At 45.1% G+C, this 18999-nt stretch overlaps 1 protein-coding gene across 3 annotated transcripts in view; it reads right to left on the bottom strand.

Annotated features, from left to right (window-relative positions):
- Positions 1-17952, bottom strand: part of SLC22A3 (solute carrier family 22 member 3) — a 205728-nt gene extending 187776 nt beyond the window's left edge. For all 3 annotated transcript variants that reach the window (XM_069974365.1, XM_069974366.1, XM_069974367.1), the window contains exon 1: positions 17256-17952. In XM_069974365.1, the coding sequence (XP_069830466.1) occupies positions 17256-17675 (420 nt within the window). In that variant the 5' untranslated portion in view covers positions 17676-17952. The remainder of the gene's footprint in view (positions 1-17255) is intronic.
- Between the last annotated feature and the right edge of the window lie 1047 nt (positions 17953-18999).

Below are 18999 nucleotides of genomic sequence, written 5' to 3'. Positions count from 1 at the left end.
CTCCGTCTGTGTGTGTGTGTGTGTGTGTGTGTGTGTGTGTCTCCGTCTGTGTGTGTGTGTGTCTCCGTCTGTGTGTGTGTGTCTCCGTCTGTGTGTGTCTCCGTCTGTGTGTCACCGTCTGTGTGTGTCTCTGTCTGTGTGTGCCTCTGTCTGTGTGTGTGTCTGTGTCTCTGTCTGTGTGTGTGTCTGTGTCTCTGTCTGTGTGTGTGTGTGTGTGTGTGTGTGTGTGTCTCTGTCTGTGTAATGTAAAATGTAAAAGGAACAGTACAAGGTAACCTTAAGAACAAGTTCAGAAAAAGCAGTCTTGCGCTTGAGTATGATTGTCCCTCAAGTGCAGGTTCTTACTCTTGTGTCTTAAGAGTGACAGTCCGCTCAGCCAATCACTGACTAACTGAGAACAGAAAGCTGGCTGGCAAATTTTAGCCTGGGGGTCAAGTACCACTCTGGCTCTTACCTGTTATTACCCTCCCAACATCAGTGCAGGGAAGGTAGATGCCAACCGCTCAAAAACTTCTTCCAGTGGCAATGCTCTGACAGTTGGGATAACATCTTCGGCCCTTCCAGTCATTTGTGACCAGAGAATACCTACTGCTCCCTGTGAAGGGGTCGAAAGTCACTTTCCTGTATAAGTATATGGGATGGCTGAGCGATGGTATGGAATCGCCCCATAGATTTACATTGACAAAGTGACTTCCGTTATCTGCGGCAATTAGCGAGCACGGTCCGATCACCGTGCCCGCTAATTAGGCATTTAGATGCAGCTGTCAAAGTTGACGGCAGCTTTTAAATGCCTTTTTCCCCCCCATACCTGGTGGTCTTGTGGCGGGATCGCCCCCCACCGCTACGCAATCGCAGGAGGAGTGATCCCTGCTACCTATCCGGCCAAGGGTCTGCACTGTAATGGCAGCAGCCAAGAGCAATAGATCACCAATCTCATAGATTTTTTTTTTATTATTTTTTTTTTTATACGTATACACTGCATAGATCTCAATGCGGAATCAATGTAGTAACACTAGAAATTCCCCAGGGGGCACTAACCCCAGGGGGACTTCTAGTTAGTGTGTATTAATAAAAAGCCCCCTCCCCTAATAAAAGTCCTCAAAACAAATGGGTTTTTGGTAGTTTCAAAAAATGGAATAGGCAAGTAATGCTTTATGCTACTGCAGAAGTTTCATTTTTTTAACCTCTACCTAGCCCTATAAGTCAGTGTAATGACAAGGGAAAAGCCAAGGCCAGGTATCCATCCACAAACAGCAATGCAACTAGGATGCACTGCATTGAGCACTTTCACTAGCAGCCGGTAGTGTTATTGTTTGGTCGGTCTCCCTGAGATCAGCCATCTGTTTCTCTTATGGCTTTACTAGTCATTTCTCTCACCTAGCCAGAATTCTGCTCCACACTGATGAGGGGCAACACCCCGAAACAGCTGTATGTGGATGGATACCCCGGGGCGGCTGTATGTAGATGGTTACCTGGCCTTGGTTTTTCCCTTGTCATTACACTGACTTATAGGGCCACTTAATATGGTGGTTTCCTTAGAGGAGCTGCCCCTTGGCTGGGTCCTTCCCGGAGGGATATCTGGCTAGTCCTGTGTTTCCAGACTCTTAAATGAGGCTCCACAGGTTCATCTTTTCCCAGGGAGAAATGCACCTAGGATTTCACTGCATTGAGCACTTTAACCGGCAGCCGGCAGAGTTATCGCTTTGGCTGGTCTCTACATGGCACTTCCTGTGTATGTCTCCTCTTGCCATATATATACAGGATGAGAAATATATACACCTCCTGTGTATGTCCTCCTCCTGTATATACTGTATGTCACCTCATGTGTAGGCCTCCTCTATGTATGTCAACTCCTGTGTATGTCTTTTCCTGTATATATGTCCCCTCCTGTGTAGTTCTCCTCGTGTATACATGTCTCCTCCTGTATATACTGGGGGAGGCCGGACTGGGGGGGGGGGGGGGATACCCCCTACTCACGGCCCAGGCCGCCCCTGGCCTCAGTATTGCAGCTTGAGCATTACAGCTTCGCTCATCTCTACGCTAGATACTTAGAAGAATATACACATACTCATGGCTTTGAATATACTGCCTCTTGCCAAAAGAGATCAGAAAGTGCTGGATCCTGGAACACGGGCCCCAGGGTATGACATCCAGGCAAAGCTATTCCTTCAAGTTATCCCAAAGTGATAAAGCAAGGTCAGCGAGTTATTTTGTCAAACTGCAATTTTAACCAAAATGCTGGGGATAGTCCTGAAGGACTTCCCGATAAAGACGTAGTGAAAATGGTCACCCAAGATGTAGACAGGGAGGGTTCCCCTTTAGTGGTTGTTGCCCGTGATAGGGTATAGCAGGTCATTCTGGCAGGATACATGAAAAAAAAATCTTAACATAGTAGGACCAGGCAAGTTCTCTCTCTTTAGCTGTATCTACTAAATTAAACTCTTTTTTTCCTTTTATTTAGTTATAAATTCAACAAAAAACATCACTTATAAAAATGATTCAAAGCACATACATTCAAGGTACTCAACTTATTATTAATTATTTAAATCCCCCCCCCCAATCCCTTAGAGAGAGAGAAAAAAAAAAGAGGCAGAGAAAGCGGAAAAAATAAAAATAAAAAAGAGGGTTACTCCCTACATGAACGGTATTCCATCCAAAGTCGCCATAGCATGTAATAATTTTTCATAGCCTTACTTGAAAAATAAGCGGAGCGGTGATCCTCATACCTCTGCACCCTATCAGCCAAAAAGCTCCACTCCTCTACCGTGGGGGCTCCATCACTAAACCATCTTCCAGCTATTACAATCCTGGTAAGGAGGGTTAATTACCTAGAGAGCCGGCACTCCCGTCATTTTTATAGCCCCCCAGCAAAAATCTGGGGACCTCCATATCCTATCCCGTACCTACTACATTAGAAATATTGAGTTTAACTAAATTCCCAAATCCCTGTACCTGCGGATATTCCCAAAGGAGATGGGAAAAATCTGCCTCCTCCATGGAGCATTTAGGACACAGAGAATTAGAACAAAGTTTTCTCTTAACTAAGTCACTTGGAAACAGATAAAGGTTATACAGAATCTTAAGTTGGATCAATCTATGGGCGGGAATAAATGAAATCTGCCGCACATTACCCAAAACAGTCGCCTATAGATCATCAGGTAAATTACCAATTCTCCATTCCCACTTTTCCCGTGCTCTGAGAATCATACCTCCAACCCTTTCCCTAATTAACATCTTATATATTTCAGATAAACATTTCTTACACTCTGTCGAAGAACCCAAGAATTCAAAGAAGTTATGTGACTGTAAATTCCAAATGTCAGTATTAGACGTGAAATTAAAGGCATGCTATAACTGGGCACACCAAAACAAATGTGAATCTCTAAATGTATATTTTCGTTTGTTCATCAAAAGACAAAAGTGCCCCATTTTCTACTATCTGTGAAATGTATTTAACATCCCTTATAATCCAAAAACCGTGATCCCTTATCTTCTCAAACTCCACTAAATATTGGTTACCCGGGCAAACCGGCCCAGGTATACTCAGCAGGCACCCTTTCAGGAACCTTTAAGATAACAAACGGAACACGGCAGGGTTGGCCTCTCTCCCCGATTATTTTTATTTTAGCAATTGAGCCGTTAGCTCAAAAAATCAGGGAAGATGAAACCATAAAGGGGGATATCAACAATACAACAAGATCATCATATAGGATTGTTCGCAGATGACATCATACTAACCATATCAGAACCTGAGTCATCCCTACCTGCGGTGATGAAAATATTAACTGAATTCAGCAATAAATTATTATTATTATAAAGTAAACTCGACTAAATCATTAATTCTTAATATGGGAATACCGCACTCCATTGTTACAAAACTTAAAAATAAGTTTCCGTTTCAAGGGACAGATAAATCTCTACCATACTTGGGGGTGAACCTTATATATCCTTTAATAAATTAGTAACAACTAACTTTGATCAGCTACTGAATATATTAAATAAAGATATTATTAAGTACTCTAAAATTGCCAATAACATGGATAGGGCGAATTTTAATTATAAAAATGATGTTACTGCCGAAATTCTTATATTATTTTAGGAATCTGCCAATTCACATCCCCCAATTCTGGTTAAAACATATTAAAAAAATAATAATGCAATATACACGGTCAGGCCAAAAAGCGAGAGTAGCAAAAGAAATCATATGTACACCTGTAAAATATGGAGGACTAGGGTGCCCTGATATCTCCCTTTATTATTATGCCGCAGTGTTAGAACAGCTAAAATGGTGGTGGGTAAAAGATAATGTGAGATTATGGGTAGAATTAGAACAAAAATTGCACAATGCTTTGACCTAAGAGCATGGGGGTGGCATACGAGATTATCTCAGAGATCCTCTTCTCATTTATCACCTACATTAGAAGCTGGATGTAGGATTTTTAACAGTAACATTGTAAAAACAGTGTTAGTACCTACACAACCAAAAAGGATTCCACTTAGAAAACATGGAATTATTGATATTAGATTCTGATTATAGTACTTGGATGGAAAAGGGAATAAAGAATCTGGGCGATATCTGTGAAGACAATAGCCTTAGTCTTAAACCATTCTCAGAAATAGCTGATGGATATGGGATCTCAAATAAACTGAGGCACTGCCTTCACACGATCAAATCAAATAATTCATTATATGATCTTAAAACAACAAAATATGAAGAATTCCCATAAAACTAAAGTCAAAAGGGCCTCGCCCTAACATATAGGATTTTATCATCTCAAAGAAGATCATTTACAAAGAAATGGGAAGAGGACCTAGGTCATATATTAACACAGGATCAATGGGACATGGTATATAGTATTCCATCTAGAGTCTCGCATTGTATTGGACACCTAGAAGCATCCCGCAAATTATTATATCGTTGGTATAGGACACCATATAAGTTAGCAAAAAAATTTCCAAATACGGTATGTTGGAGGTGCCATGAGAGTAATGGCACTCTGCTTCATATATGGTGGGAATGCCATTTAATTAAGATGTTCTGGTCCCAAATAGAGGACCTCATACGAAGTATACTTGGTTACCCACCAAACTGGGGTCCAGGTCTGGCATTGATTTCAATGGATACAGAGAACATTCCACCCCAAGACACGGTAATATTGCTGCATGTATTAATGGCAGCAAGAAATGGCATAGCTAGAAGATAGAAATCTAGTGAAATCCCATCTACACTAGAGGTTATAGCTAAGGTACAACACAAGTATAAGATGGAAACTGCAATAGCTGTAGGAACGGATGGGATTATAAGATCCCCTAAACATTGGCAAAAATGGTGCATGTACTACTTGCGGCTTTACCTCAATAGAAGTTAGGATAAGAGACATAAAAATTAAGGTGAAATAAACTGAGAATTAAAGATATATAAAGTAACAGACTAATATAGAGAATCAGATGTCATGGGGGGAGGGGACTTAGAGTATTGCTTATAATTGTTTATGTGTTTGCTTTGTATCATGAGAATAAGGTATATACCTTATTAATGTTAAGTTTAAAAATTAATGAAAAATTAAACTCACAAAAAAAAAAAAAAAAAAATTGGTTACCCCAAAGAGGAGAAAAAGAAAAACATCCATTGATATTATAGATATTTTTTAATGCTTTCCATACCTTACAATATAAACCAATATGTGATATCATCTTTTTGCCCCCAAATCCACCCTCTAGTGCCATAAACACATCATCATATAGCCCATTCAGATTCTGTTGTGCAAACTCAATTATGGGAGATGACCTCCAATTCCTAATAGTTTTGGCCCACATAGCCAAAAAATACAGTTTGAAGTCAGGCAAGGCCATACCCCCTTCTCCAGACAGATGCGTCCAATTATAATACTTGATTCTTGGACGCTGTTTACCCCGTATAAAGGAATTTAATAAAAAGGAAATTCTATTAAACCAAGTCTAAGCAATTTATACATTGGAAGCATATAAAATAAATAATAACTGTGGCAAGATGATCATTTTAATTATCACCATGCGATCCGCCACAGATAGTGGCAGCCCACCCCAAAACTCCACCTTCTTCTTGATCCTAATAGAATCAAAGAAACATACTTATCAACTCTAGCAGAGTCTCACGCCTAGATATTCCAAGGATTCTTCGGGCTTCAAAACAAGAACCAGGGAACTGCACCTTAAATGATCCCTACCCAATGGCAACAGGGAGGATTTTTTCCAATTAATCTGCAAGCCAGATACCTTTCCGTAACTGGAGACAATATTATGGATGGCACCCTCTCCCCCTCCAAAAAAAGCAAGATGTCATCTGCATACAAGAGGATCTTTTCTTCCACCCCCCGTAGTCCAAATCCTGTTACATTAGATGATCCCCTTATCTTTATTGCCAGAGCCTCGATAAACAAAAAGGAGGGGAGACAGGGGACACCCCTGTCTGATCCCCCTCCCTAGGCTAAACCAATCGGTGGCCCTGTTATTATGCACCACCTTGGCCCTAGGGCCCGAGTACAACAACTTAACCCATTAGACAAATTGTGTTCCCAACGCAAAAGCCTCCAGGACTTTCCAAAGAAATCCCCATTCCACCCTGTCGAACGCCTTCATAGCATCTAAGGACAGGATGGAATGGGGAGTCTCCGGCCCTAGCTGAACATTTGCAAAAGCCCGGGAGATATTATCAAAAATAAGTCTGTTCGGGACAAAACCGGATTGCTCTGCACCAATAACCAGAGGGGCCACCCTTCCCAACCTCAGGGCCTGTACTTTTGCAATTATTTTACAATCACAATTGATCAATGAGATGGGTCTGTAGGATTCAATCCTCTGGGGGTCTGTTTTTTTTCTATCAGGACTATGTCTGCTTCCCTCATGGGAATGTCTCCAACAACCAAGGCATAAGGATATCCGCAAACTCCTTGTATACTTCGAACGGAAGCCCGTCCGCACTGGGGGCAGAATGACCACCGAAACTATTCAGAGCCTCCTTAAGATCTTCAAGGGTTAAAGGGACATTCAACAGGGAACAGTTCTCAGAGTCCAGCCTTGGGATTGCTAGCTCTTGAATGTAATTATCTATTTGAGTCTCTCAGATTCTGTTATCTCCAGAATACAACTCTGCGTAAAAATCAAAAATATTCTGATTCATTTCAGGGGGGGGCAGTAGTGACAACACCCGCCTTATCTTTTAACGCTACAATTGGATTTCTACTTTCCTGAATTGTAATAATCCTAGCCAGGTATTTCCCGGCTAACCTGATCCCAAAAAAATATTTTTAACCCCTAAAAAAGATGGAGTGCTGAGCCTTGGTTAAAAGAAATACAGAGTAATCATTTTGGGCTTTCTTTAGTAACTCTCCATTCTCCTCGCCTCTGCCAAGATGACAGCTTGCTTATATCTATTACCTTGGGCCTGGAAGGACCTCTTTTTTTACACACACTTCCCTAAATAGGATTTCCCGAAGGTAAGCCTTCAGGGCATCCCACACCACTGTAAGGGCGGCCGATCCCTTATTTATTTCCCAAAAAGCCTTAAGCTGTTCTCTGATCTTATCTTTATTTTTAACCCTTAGGCGACCCTGGTCGTAAGCCGCGGGCCCGGGTGCAGCATGTAGCCCGGGACCGCGGCTAATAGCAGGCACGGTCCGATTGCTGTGCCCGCTAATAAAGTAATCGTTGACAGCTGCATCTGAATACTTGAATGCAGCCATCCCTGGTGTCTAGTGGCGATTCACACATCCTGCTGCCGCTGGGCTCAGCGCCGTAATGGAGCTGATCCCGGCTCGGCACTCGATTGCTTCTGGCTGCAGCAGCCAAAAGCAATCAAAGTGCCTATCTCATTGATCTATCCTGTATTACTATATACAACATAGATCAATGAGAGAAAAGAGTGCTTATACTAGAAGTCCCCCAGGGGGAATAACCCTAACCCCAGGGGGGGGGGGGAATAACCCTAACCCCAGGGGGGGGGGAAATAACCCTAACCCCAGAGGGGGGGGAAATAACCCTAACCCCAGAGGGGGGGGAAATAACCCTAACCCCAGAGGGGGGGAAATAACCCTAACCCCAGAGGGGGGGGAAATAACCCTAACCCCAGAGGGGGGGGAAATAACCCTAACCCCAGAGGGGGGGGAAATAACCCTAACCCCAGAGGGGGGGGAAATAACCCTAACCCCAGAGGGGGGGGAAATAACCCTAACCCCAGAGGGGGGGGAAATAACCCTAACCCCAGAGGGGGGGGAAATAACCCTAACCCCAGAGGGGGGGGAAATAACCCTAACCCCAGAGGGGGGGGGAAATAACCCTAACCCCAGAGGGGGGGGAAATAACCCTAACCCCAGAGGGGGGGGAAATAACCCTAACCCCAGAGGGGGGGGAAATAACCCTAACCCCAGAGGGGGGGGAAATAACCCTAACCCCAGAGGGGGGGGAAATAACCCTAACCCCAGAGGGGGGGGAAATAACCCTAACCCCAGAGGGGGGGGAAATAACCCTAACCCCAGAGGGGGGGGAAATAACCCTAACCCCAGAGGGGGGGGAAATAACCCTAACCCCAGAGGGGGGGGAAATAACCCTAACCCCAGAGGGGGGGGAAATAACCCTAACCCCAGAGGGGGGGGAAATAACCCTAACCCCAGAGGGGGGGGAAATAACCCTAACCCCAGAGGGGGGGGAAATAACCCTAACCCCAGAGGGGGGGGAAATAACCCTAACCCCAGAGGGGGGGGAAATAACCCTAACCCCAGAGGGGGGGGAAATAACCCTAACCCCAGAGGGGGGGGAAATAACCCTAACCCCAGAGGGGGGGGAAATAACCCTAACCCCAGAGGGGGGGGAAATAACCCTAACCCCAGAGGGGGGGGAAATAACCCTAACCCCAGAGGGGGGGGAAATAACCCTAACCCCAGAGGGGGGGGAAATAACCCTAACCCCAGAGGGGGGGGAAATAACCCTAACCCCAGAGGGGGGGGAAATAACCCTAACCCCAGAGGGGGGGGAAATAACCCTAACCCCAGAGGGGGGGGAAATAACCCTAACCCCAGAGGGGGGGGAAATAACCCTAACCCCAGAGGGGGGGGAAATAACCCTAACCCCAGAGGGGGGGGAAATAACCCTAACCCCAGAGGGGGGGGAAATAACCCTAACCCCAGAGGGGGGGGAAATAACCCTAACCCCAGAGGGGGGGGAAATAACCCTAACCCCAGGGGGGAGAATAACCCTAACCCCAGGGGGGGGGGGGGGGAGTAACCGTAACCCCAGGAGGGGGGGAATAACTCTAACCCCAGGGGGGCTTCTAGTATAAGTGCAAAAGTAAAAAAAGAAAAAAAAAAAAGTGTTATTAATAAAAATCCCCCTCCCCTAGTAAAAGTCAGAATCACCCCCCTTTTCCCAGGTTAATAAATAAATAAACATGTTTGCTATCGCCGCGTGCGTAATCGCCCGATTAATTAATCACATTCCTGATCTCGCACGGTAAACAGCGTAAGCGTAAAAAAATCCCAAAGTGCAAAATTGCGCATTTTTGGTCGCATCAAATCCAGAAAAATTGTAATAAAAAGCGATCAAAAAGACGCATATGCGCAATCAAGGTACCGATAGAAAGAACACATCATGGTGCAAAAACTGACCTAACACAGCCCCATAGACCAAAGGATAAAAGCGCTATAAGCCGGGAATGGAGCGATTTTAAGAAACGTATATTTGTTAACAATGGTTTGAATTTTTTTACAGGCCATCAGATACAATATAAGTTATACATGTTATATATCGCTGTAATCATAACGACTTGAGGAACATATATAAACAAGTCAGTTTTACCCCAGGGCGAATGGCGTAAAAACAAAAAAAAAACAAATAAAAGAAATGCGTTTTTTTTTTTTTTTATTTCACCACACATTGAATTTTTTTCTGGTTTCACAGTGTAGTTTATGCAAAAATTCAGCCCGTCATTGCAAAGTACAATTAGTGACGCAAAAAATAAGGGCTCATGTGGGTTTCTAGGTGGAAAAATGCAAGTGCTATGGCCTTATATACACAAGGAGGGAAAAACGAAAATGCAAAAATTGAAAATGGCCTGTCCTCTAAGGGTTAATGATTGTAAGCCAGTGTGGATTAAAAATACAATTCTCCACCGGTCGAAACCAAGGCCCCCTAATATTTACCACCAACGGCAAATGGTCAGAAACAGATCTAGTCTCATATGAAATATTACTAATCCATTGAAGCATCTGATCATTGCATAAAGCGAGATGCTGTCATATATCCAGGACAAAACCATGGAAAGATCTGTTCCTGACCATGAAGTGTACGCCATGCATCTTTCCACATGACTTCCATCATAAAGCTAACCAGTGGTGAGGAATACCCCAAAGTCCGCCGTGACCCACCCTATCTCTCATCCCATCTATTACGCAGTTGAGGTCACCACACAGAGGTAATCGGGGATCACCACACTCCACTGTAAATTCAAATAACTGGCGTTACACCTGGGGAGAGAAGGGGGGAGGCACGTATACAAAAGCTAAGACAAAAGAAGCCCATCTCCTATGGATCATAGACAGCAAATCACTAGTGCAATGGGTTTCAGCCAAACACACAATACATGGTAAATAATTGTTAATCAAGTCAAATATGGCGCACCTTTTAGCCCTGTCCCCAGTCCCCCTCACAGTCCAAAAGAACACTCTTAACTCCTCAGCCATTTAAAAAGCAAAAGGAAAAAAAGAGAGAGAAAGAGAAAAGGGAAAAAAAGAAAAAACCCTCCCCCCTACCTCAGCCAAGTACATGATGGGCCCTTTCCACACCAAATAGTGAGGAAAAACACTCCTGGCCAAAAGTTTCTAGTATCCAAGTTCGACAAAATTTCACCGGGTCATCAGTCTCCACCTTCCCCCGGAGGCCCACAATTCTCACATTTGATCTTCTAGACCAGGGGTCCTCAACTGGCGGACCGCGGTCCTAACCCGGACCGCGGAGGCCAGCTGTCCGGACCCCTGGTCAGACCTCCGTACCACCCCGGATCCGGCCCCCATGTGTCCCGCTCCCTCACCGCACTGCCTCCCACCCCACAGGTGTACTGTACTTAGGTTGCAGGACGGAAGTACAGGGCGGCGGCGCACACTGAGGTCACTTATGCGCGCTCTCCTGGGGAATCCCCGGGATATCCCCAGAGAGCGAGTATCAGCCGGGGGCTGGACCGACAGGAGAAGAGAAGAAGACAGGCGCGGCGGGGGAGCGAGGTGCTAGGTGAGTTGTGGTTTGTTTGTTTTTTGTCTGGGGGCCATCTATAAGGGGAGAGCGCACAGGGGGGGCTATATACTACTGGGGGGAGCTCACAGGGGGCTATATACTACTGGGGGAGAGCATGGGGGGGGCTATATACTACAGGGGAAAGCTCACAGGGGGGCTATATACTACTGGGGGGAGCTCACAGGGGGCTATATACTACAGGGGAAAGCTCACAGGGGGCTATATACTACAGGGGAAAGCTCACAGGGGGCTATATACTACAGGGGAAAGCTCACAGGGGGCTATATACTACAGGGGAAAGCTCACAGGGGGCTACATACTACTGGGGGGAGCTCACAGGGGGCTATATACTACTGGGGGAGCTCACAGGGGGAGAGGGCACTATATACTACAGGGGGAGAGGGCACAGGGGGGCTATATACTACTGGGGGGAGCTCACAGGGGGGGGGGCTATATACTACAGGTGAGAGCTCACAGGGGGGCTATATACTACTGGGGAAGAACGCACATGGGGGCTATATACTACTGGGGGAGAATGCACAGGGGGTCTATATACTAGGGCGAGCAACAGGGGGGGCTATGTAATACCAGGGCAGTCACCGCCTTTGTACCTAATATCAAAGGGCAGGTGAGAAAGAAAAAATGCCAATAATAAGCATTAATAAGCAGCAATTCTGTATATAAATAATTGAACGTTTGTGAAAATTAACAAAACATGTTTCCTACTGATGTTCAGCTCGGACCTTCACCTGACAATAGACCCCGGTAAGTGGACCTTCACTAAAAGTTGTTGAGTACCCCTGCTCTAGACCTCTCCTCAAAATCAGTCAATTTCCTGTGTGTTAAAGGGGTTATCCAGTGCTACAAAAACATGGCCACTTTTCCCCCTACTGTTGTCTCCAGTTCATTGTGGTTTGCAATTAAGCTCCATTTACTTCAATGGAACCGAGTTTCCACCCACCCAATCTGGAGACAACAGTAGGGGGAAAGTGGCCATGTTTTTGTAGCACTGGATAACCCCTTTAAGGATAGTTGTCCATATTTATTCATAGTACTCCATAGCTCCTTCACCTCCTGTTCCAAACCAGGGACGACCTTCTCAAGATCGGCCATTTTGTCCCTCATTTTGTTTGTCTCCTCTATTCAGGGCTATATCCGATGAAAGGGCGCCCACTGTTAAAGTTAGATCTGAAACGGATTTATTGCAAGACTTAATTTGGATAAAATCACATCAAGGGTGACTGAATTCTCCGGGAGCGCCCCTCCATTCTCTACCTCCTCCCTCTCCTCCTGTAAGGCAGTACATCTTGCACCAGATGACACTCGAAAAAGATAAGGGAGACACCGGATTACTGCGAGGATGACTCGCTGCAGCAGTAGATTTTAAATATTTATCCATCTTAGCAGCTTTTTCTTTATTCGTCTTGGCTCCCCCTGACTTCTTATTTGTGGCTTTAGGTGACATATTGCTCTACAGGAAGAAGGAATACAGATCGTATTACATGGTAGGAGACATCCAGATCACAAAATTTCTCTCACTAGGAGATACTCACTGTGTCTTCAAGATATACAAGCAGAGATTTCTAAGAGAGTCACCCCCAGGGATTCCCCCACTCAGCCCCAGGCAAGAAATAAAAAAGGAGCCGTGTGCCACAGGCCCAGCCGTTCACCTTAGGAAAAACAAATAGATGCCAACCAATGAGCCTGCTTAAAGTTCACATTCGGCTACGAGAGTCTGAAGGGCAAAACAGAGTCGCCAATACCATGCCCTGACCCCCAGACAACCCCCTATGCGGATATCCTTCAGTTCAGGCTTTATGAATACAGCAAGCATTTCTCTAGACGCTGTATTTGGGCAGACTTGGCAGCTATACAGTTATTATAGAGGCAGAACCGGAGACGTCTAGCCGCGCCAGCCGGCCCAACCAGGTGACGCCGGCAGCCGCCGAGTGGGAGCAGGACACAGCAAAATAAGCCGAGTCCTCTCCCTCCCCACGGCCGCGACACCCACCCAAGTCAGACAAGTCCAGCCCTGGTCCCCGCCGCTGCCGGCGTCCCCCCCCCCCCCCATCACTGATATAAAAGCTGCAGCATTTACTCACATGTCCGGCATTTCATACAGGCTCGGCAGTCTCCACTAACCGTCCAGAAATGTAAAGCCTGGGCTCGGAGGGGGCTTTATTACAGTCACGTGGTCCATGTTGAGTAGTCCAGGAAGTGCCCGATTCCAGCCCTAAGCATCCGGACCAGAAACCAAAAATATTCACCCTACACAGATATTTTATCGTCCGGCCGGGGGACCTTCACTATAGTCGGGGCTGAGTAAGGCAGCTTCATCGCGTCAGCAGCGTCGATCCCGGAGGGAGCAGGAAGAGTTGCGTCCTATCCCATGACGCTACGGCGCCCTCTTATTCAAATTAACAATATACAGTTTAGTAGAGTTTGTGTATCCTCTCTGTCAGCTACACCCCAAGTCTCTTTGTGTATAATATATATATATATATATATATATATATATATATATATATATATATATATATATATACATACACACACTCTGTCAGGTAGCCCACTGAATGTTCGCTTCCAATGGTTTATCCTACTCTTAATTTATATACTACTCCATCATGTTATAATTTATCTTTTTAAGATGCAGTTGATGTATTTGTCAGTTCCATTGCAATTGTGGCCTTCTAGCACTCTGGTTTCTCGGGCAGTGTATAACGGATAGAGCTCCAGCGCTGCACTCTGCAGGCTTATAAATGACTTCATTTATCAGTCTTACAGTGAAGTAATTCACAGCACACAAAGGCGCATCTGGCCAGGAAAGCGTGCCCACATCTGTGTCGCAACACACAACAAGCTTCTATTTCATTTTTACGAATAAAGATGTAAAAAAGAATGGGGCTGGCATTCAGCCAGTGTACGTACATCGCTCTTTATTAGTTTATTCTGTTGTTTTACTATAAGAGTTTAATTAAAAGCAATTACGCTAAAGAATAGTTGATCACATACTATTTCACTTCCAGAAACTTCAATTACAGAATCACAAAACCATTGAAAATATACCATGTATCGGTATAAGACACCATGTAGTATGTAAAAGGTTCATTTTTGAGATATTCCAGGTTATAGTTTACCTATTGATATAAACAATATTAGAAGCCCTAGTTTGCATATTAAGGCTATGTTGACACTACGTAAGTTTCCGGCCGTAGCGCGTTCCGTGAATAAGCGGCCGGAGACTTACGTAGTTTGCGTACAATGGAAAGTATACGATGTACTGCTGCACAGTTCACACTACGTACGAACTTACGCCCGGATCGTACGCGCCGGCGTAAAAAATGAACCAGACCATTGTTTGCGTACGAAAATGCCGGAACTTACTCCCGTAGCGTAACATGCGGTCCCGTACGTAGTGGTGATTTCTTCATTTTTGCAGCTTTTTGTGCCGATCCAAAAGGTTCTGTGGGGTGTCGGGGCTAGCCGAAGCTTTCCAAGTAAAAGACCGCTGTCAGATCGCTACGTAGGGCGCTCGGGAAGCGTAAGTAGACTTCGGGCGTAAGTTCGCGATCCGTACGTAGCCGGCCGCAAGTAGCGTAGATCTCCGGCTGGAGTTTACCGCGTATATGTCCGGCTGCGAAAATATGCGGCCGGACATATACGCAGTGTAAACATAGCCTAAAGGGGAACTCCGCAAAAGGAAAATTTGTTTTCTATTACAAGTACATTAAAAGTTCTATAGATGTGTGTATACAATGTATTACCGTATCTGTGCTGTTCTGCCACACTGGTAGCTGATAGAAATCCAGGAAGTGAAGAAAAATGGCCCCTGTGCCAATTCACATTGTCTCCTGCTCCTTCTGCTCTCCCACCTTAGGAGACAAATATTCCATGCCTCTTTCTCACATTGTGTGTGTTAGCTGAGATTAGGCTGATGATGCAGACAGGGTGAAGGGCATGATGTCACAGGAGGCGGGGCTGGATCCCCCAATCCCCTGAGTGAGTCACCATCTCTGACCAGCCAGAAGCAGCTACTGCAACTTCACTGATTGTGCAGACGTGTGCAGTGAAATCAGGGCTGTGTTCACACATGTTGGTTCCTCATTGCAGTACTGCAGCGTATTCACAAAAATGATGCAGTAACACAAGTAAATTATGGTAAATGTGAGAGGATCAGAGCCACCACTGCCAATCCCACCTGGAAAAAAAAAAAGGCATAAAAAGTATATCCCATGTAAGAAAATATGGGATAAAGTCATTATTGTGCGGCTCAACTTCAAAGATAAAAGATGCTTGATCATAATATGTGCTTGGAAATTAAAAGAAAAAATTTTTTTATTCAAAAAGTTCTTACAGCGCGCTGTGTGGTGTTACAGGTAGAGAATACAGGGTGCTGTGTGGTGTTACAGGTAGAGAATACAGCGTGCTGTGTGGTGTTACAGGTAGAGAATACAGCGTGCTGTGTGGTGTTACAGGTAGAGAATACAGCGTGCTGTGTGGTGTTACAGGTAGAGAATACAGTGCTGCGTGGTGTTACAGGTAGAGAATACAGTGCTGTGTGGTGTTACAGGTAGAATATACAGTGCTGTGTGGTGTTACAGATAGAGAATACAGCGTGCTGTGTGGTGTTACAGATAGAGAATACAGCGTGCTGTGTGGTGTTACAGATAGAGAATACAGCGCTGTGTGGTGTTACAGGTAGAGAATACAGTGCTGTGTGGTGTTACAGGTAGAGAATACAGTGCTGTGTGGTGTTACAGGTAGAGAATACAGCGTGCTGTGTGGTGTTACAGGTAGAGAATACAGTGCTGTGTGGTGTTACAGGTAGAGAATACAGCGTGCTGTGTGGTGTTACAGGTAGAGAATACAGCGTGCTGTGTGGTGTTACAGGTAGAGAATACAGCGTGCTGTGTGGTGTTACAGGTAGAGAATATAGTGCTGTATGGTGTTACAGGTAGAGAATACAGCGTGCTGTGTGGTGTTACAGGTAGAGAATACAGCGTGCTGTGTGGTGTTACAGGTAGAGAATACAGTGCTGTGTGGTGTTACAGGTAGAGAATACAGCGTGCTGTGTGGTGTTACAGGGAGAGAATACAGTGTGCTGTGTGGTGTTACAGGTAGAGAATACAGTGTTGTGTGGTGTTACAGGTAGAGAATACAGCGTGCTGTGTGGTGTTACAGGTAGAGAATACAGTGCTGTGTGGTGTTACAGGTAGAGAATACAGTGCTGTGTGGTGTTACAGGTAGAGAATACAGCGTGCTGTGTGGTGTTACAGGTAGAGAATACAGCGTGCTGTGTGGTGTTACAGGTAGAGAATACAGCGTGCTGTGTGGTGTTACAGGTAGAGAATACAGCGTGCTGTGTGGTGTTACAGGTAGAGAATACAGTGCTGTGTGGTGTTACAGGTAGAGAATACAGTGCTGTGTGGTGTTACAGGTAGAGAATACAGCGTGCTGTGTGAGTGGGACCACAATGAAATGATAAAGTACTGCAAATAATTCAGTAACACAATGAAACTGCAATATGTGAACACAGCCTAGATATTCTGCAACTGTTTTAGACGAGAAATGGACAGGGTGGAGGACTGTGAAGAACAGCTGAGGGAAAACAATGCATTCTGGAACCTGTAGTACTGTGTACAACTGCTCAAACAGGAAGTACAGCCGCAAAATACAAAACAAAGACCCCCAAAACAAATGGATTTTTGGTAGTTTCAAAACTGGGTCACACAGGTAAGCAATGAATGAAAAAATGGCAGTCATTAAATAAGGTTGGAAAGTTTTTGCCAAATGAGCCTAGGAACCCTGCGGCCACATGATTAGATCACATGACCATTTCACATGAGCGAGAATTCTGATATCGTTCCTTACAGTGCGAGTGTTTATATGCTGGAGCGCCAATCACACAGACACCACAGATGGGAGTCACAAAGTTATTTACTATCATAATTTGGATCTCTCTATAATAAAGTGTCATGGAAACTTTCCCTTACCTGACTGATGATGGTTGTGCGGGATTCTTCATAGACCCATCCGTCCTCACACGGTTTTCTAGGCAGCTTCTCTAAGCTGAGATTTGTAACCGAGTAAATGGGGTTCTCACAGTTGAGGGGTGAGAGGCTGATATTCCAGGGGATGTCATATTTCTGGCACTGGATTTGGGGAGACTTGTCGGGGGACAGCCTTGGTACAGTGAGGTTCCTCTCTTCCTCTGGGCTCCATCTACAGCTCCTACTAAGTTCTGCCACCTCTGAACTCCTGCACCAGTAACTCTCCGGTATTTGTCCCAAGAATACAATGGCCACAAAAGAAAAGGCAAAAGTTATGCCCGTCATACACAATAGGAGGAAGACTCTTTTCTGGTAGCGCCCAAACTCACCAGCCTCCTGTAGGACTTCATCAAAGGTGGGCATGATGCTGTCAGCCTGGCAAATGGCCCAAGCAGCTCAATACAGCTCTGGATATAGTGTCATATATAGAGGCTATCACAATGGACAGGTAAGCCTTGGCAGGAGGACACTACATGCAGCCTCCCTGGAAAACTTTGGGCTGTGAGGATAAGAGGGTTGCTTCTCTGATCACCTTGTTTGTGCTGTCTGAGCTCCTTTCCTCTTCCCTCAGCTGTAGGAGAAGATCTGGCATGAAGTAGATTGTGCACAGGAGGGGCTGCAGGGGTCCTGATTACTCTCTGTCAGTCCTCCCTGTACACCAGCACTGAGTGTGAGAGGGAGGAGGGTCAGGCTGCAGGCAGCTACTCAGGGAAGGGGGAGCTCTCTGCACACAACATACACAACAGGGTGTCCTCTTGTTTCCTCTCTTTGCTGCACAGCACACAGGTTAGGGCTCACTCTTACCATAGACTGCAACACAACAAGCTGCTGGGATTCTGATCAGGGAAACGCTGGCGGCAATTATATTCCAGAAAAGAAAAAATATTACTTGTTTCTTTAAAACTCTTAATTACTTCAAATACCGTACCTATATATACACCGTACATCATATACATAGCACAAGGAGGTGCACACAGCAACCAGGAACAGTATATACTGTACATCATATGCCGTGTTCTGGAGCAAGTGGCCACTGCTCTTCTCTAGCAAATATAGGTCGGTATTGTGTACAGTGGCGCCTTGGATTATGAGCATAATTTGTTCCGGGACGGCGCTTGTAATCCAAATCCACTCTTAAACCAAAGCAAATTTTCCCATAAGAAATCATAGAAATGCAGACAATTGGTTCCACCCCCCAAAAAATGATTTATTATTCTGAATAACATGTAACACAAATGAACAAGTGATTGAAAAAACATTCAGAAACAGCAGAATCCGTGATATTAAAAAATGTTACTGTACAGTAACTTCCAGTAACAATCCAATCCCTGTGGAGGGGACCCCACACAACACCCTCCCCTCACACTCAGCCTATCAGAGGATTCAGTCACAGGGTGGGGGTCCCCGGGGAGGTAAGAAGTTTAGTGTAGTTTCAGTTAGTTACCAGTAGAGATGAGCGACCCTGGAGCAGCTGGAGTCCATCCGAACCCTAACATTCGGCATGTGATTAGCGGTGGCTGCTGAAGTTGGATAAAGCCCTAAGGCTATGTGGAGATCATGGATATAGTCATTGGCTGTATCCATATTTTCCAGACAACCGTAGAGCTTTATCCAACTTCAGCAGCCACCACTAACCACATGCCGAACGTTCGGGTTTGGATCAACTTTAGCATACTCGAGGGTCGCT

This window comes from Dendropsophus ebraccatus, chromosome 6 (genome assembly GCF_027789765.1).
Source record: "Dendropsophus ebraccatus isolate aDenEbr1 chromosome 6, aDenEbr1.pat, whole genome shotgun sequence".
NCBI lineage: Eukaryota > Metazoa > Chordata > Amphibia > Anura > Hylidae > Dendropsophus > Dendropsophus ebraccatus.
This window is presented reverse-complemented; position numbering and strand designations above follow the sequence as displayed.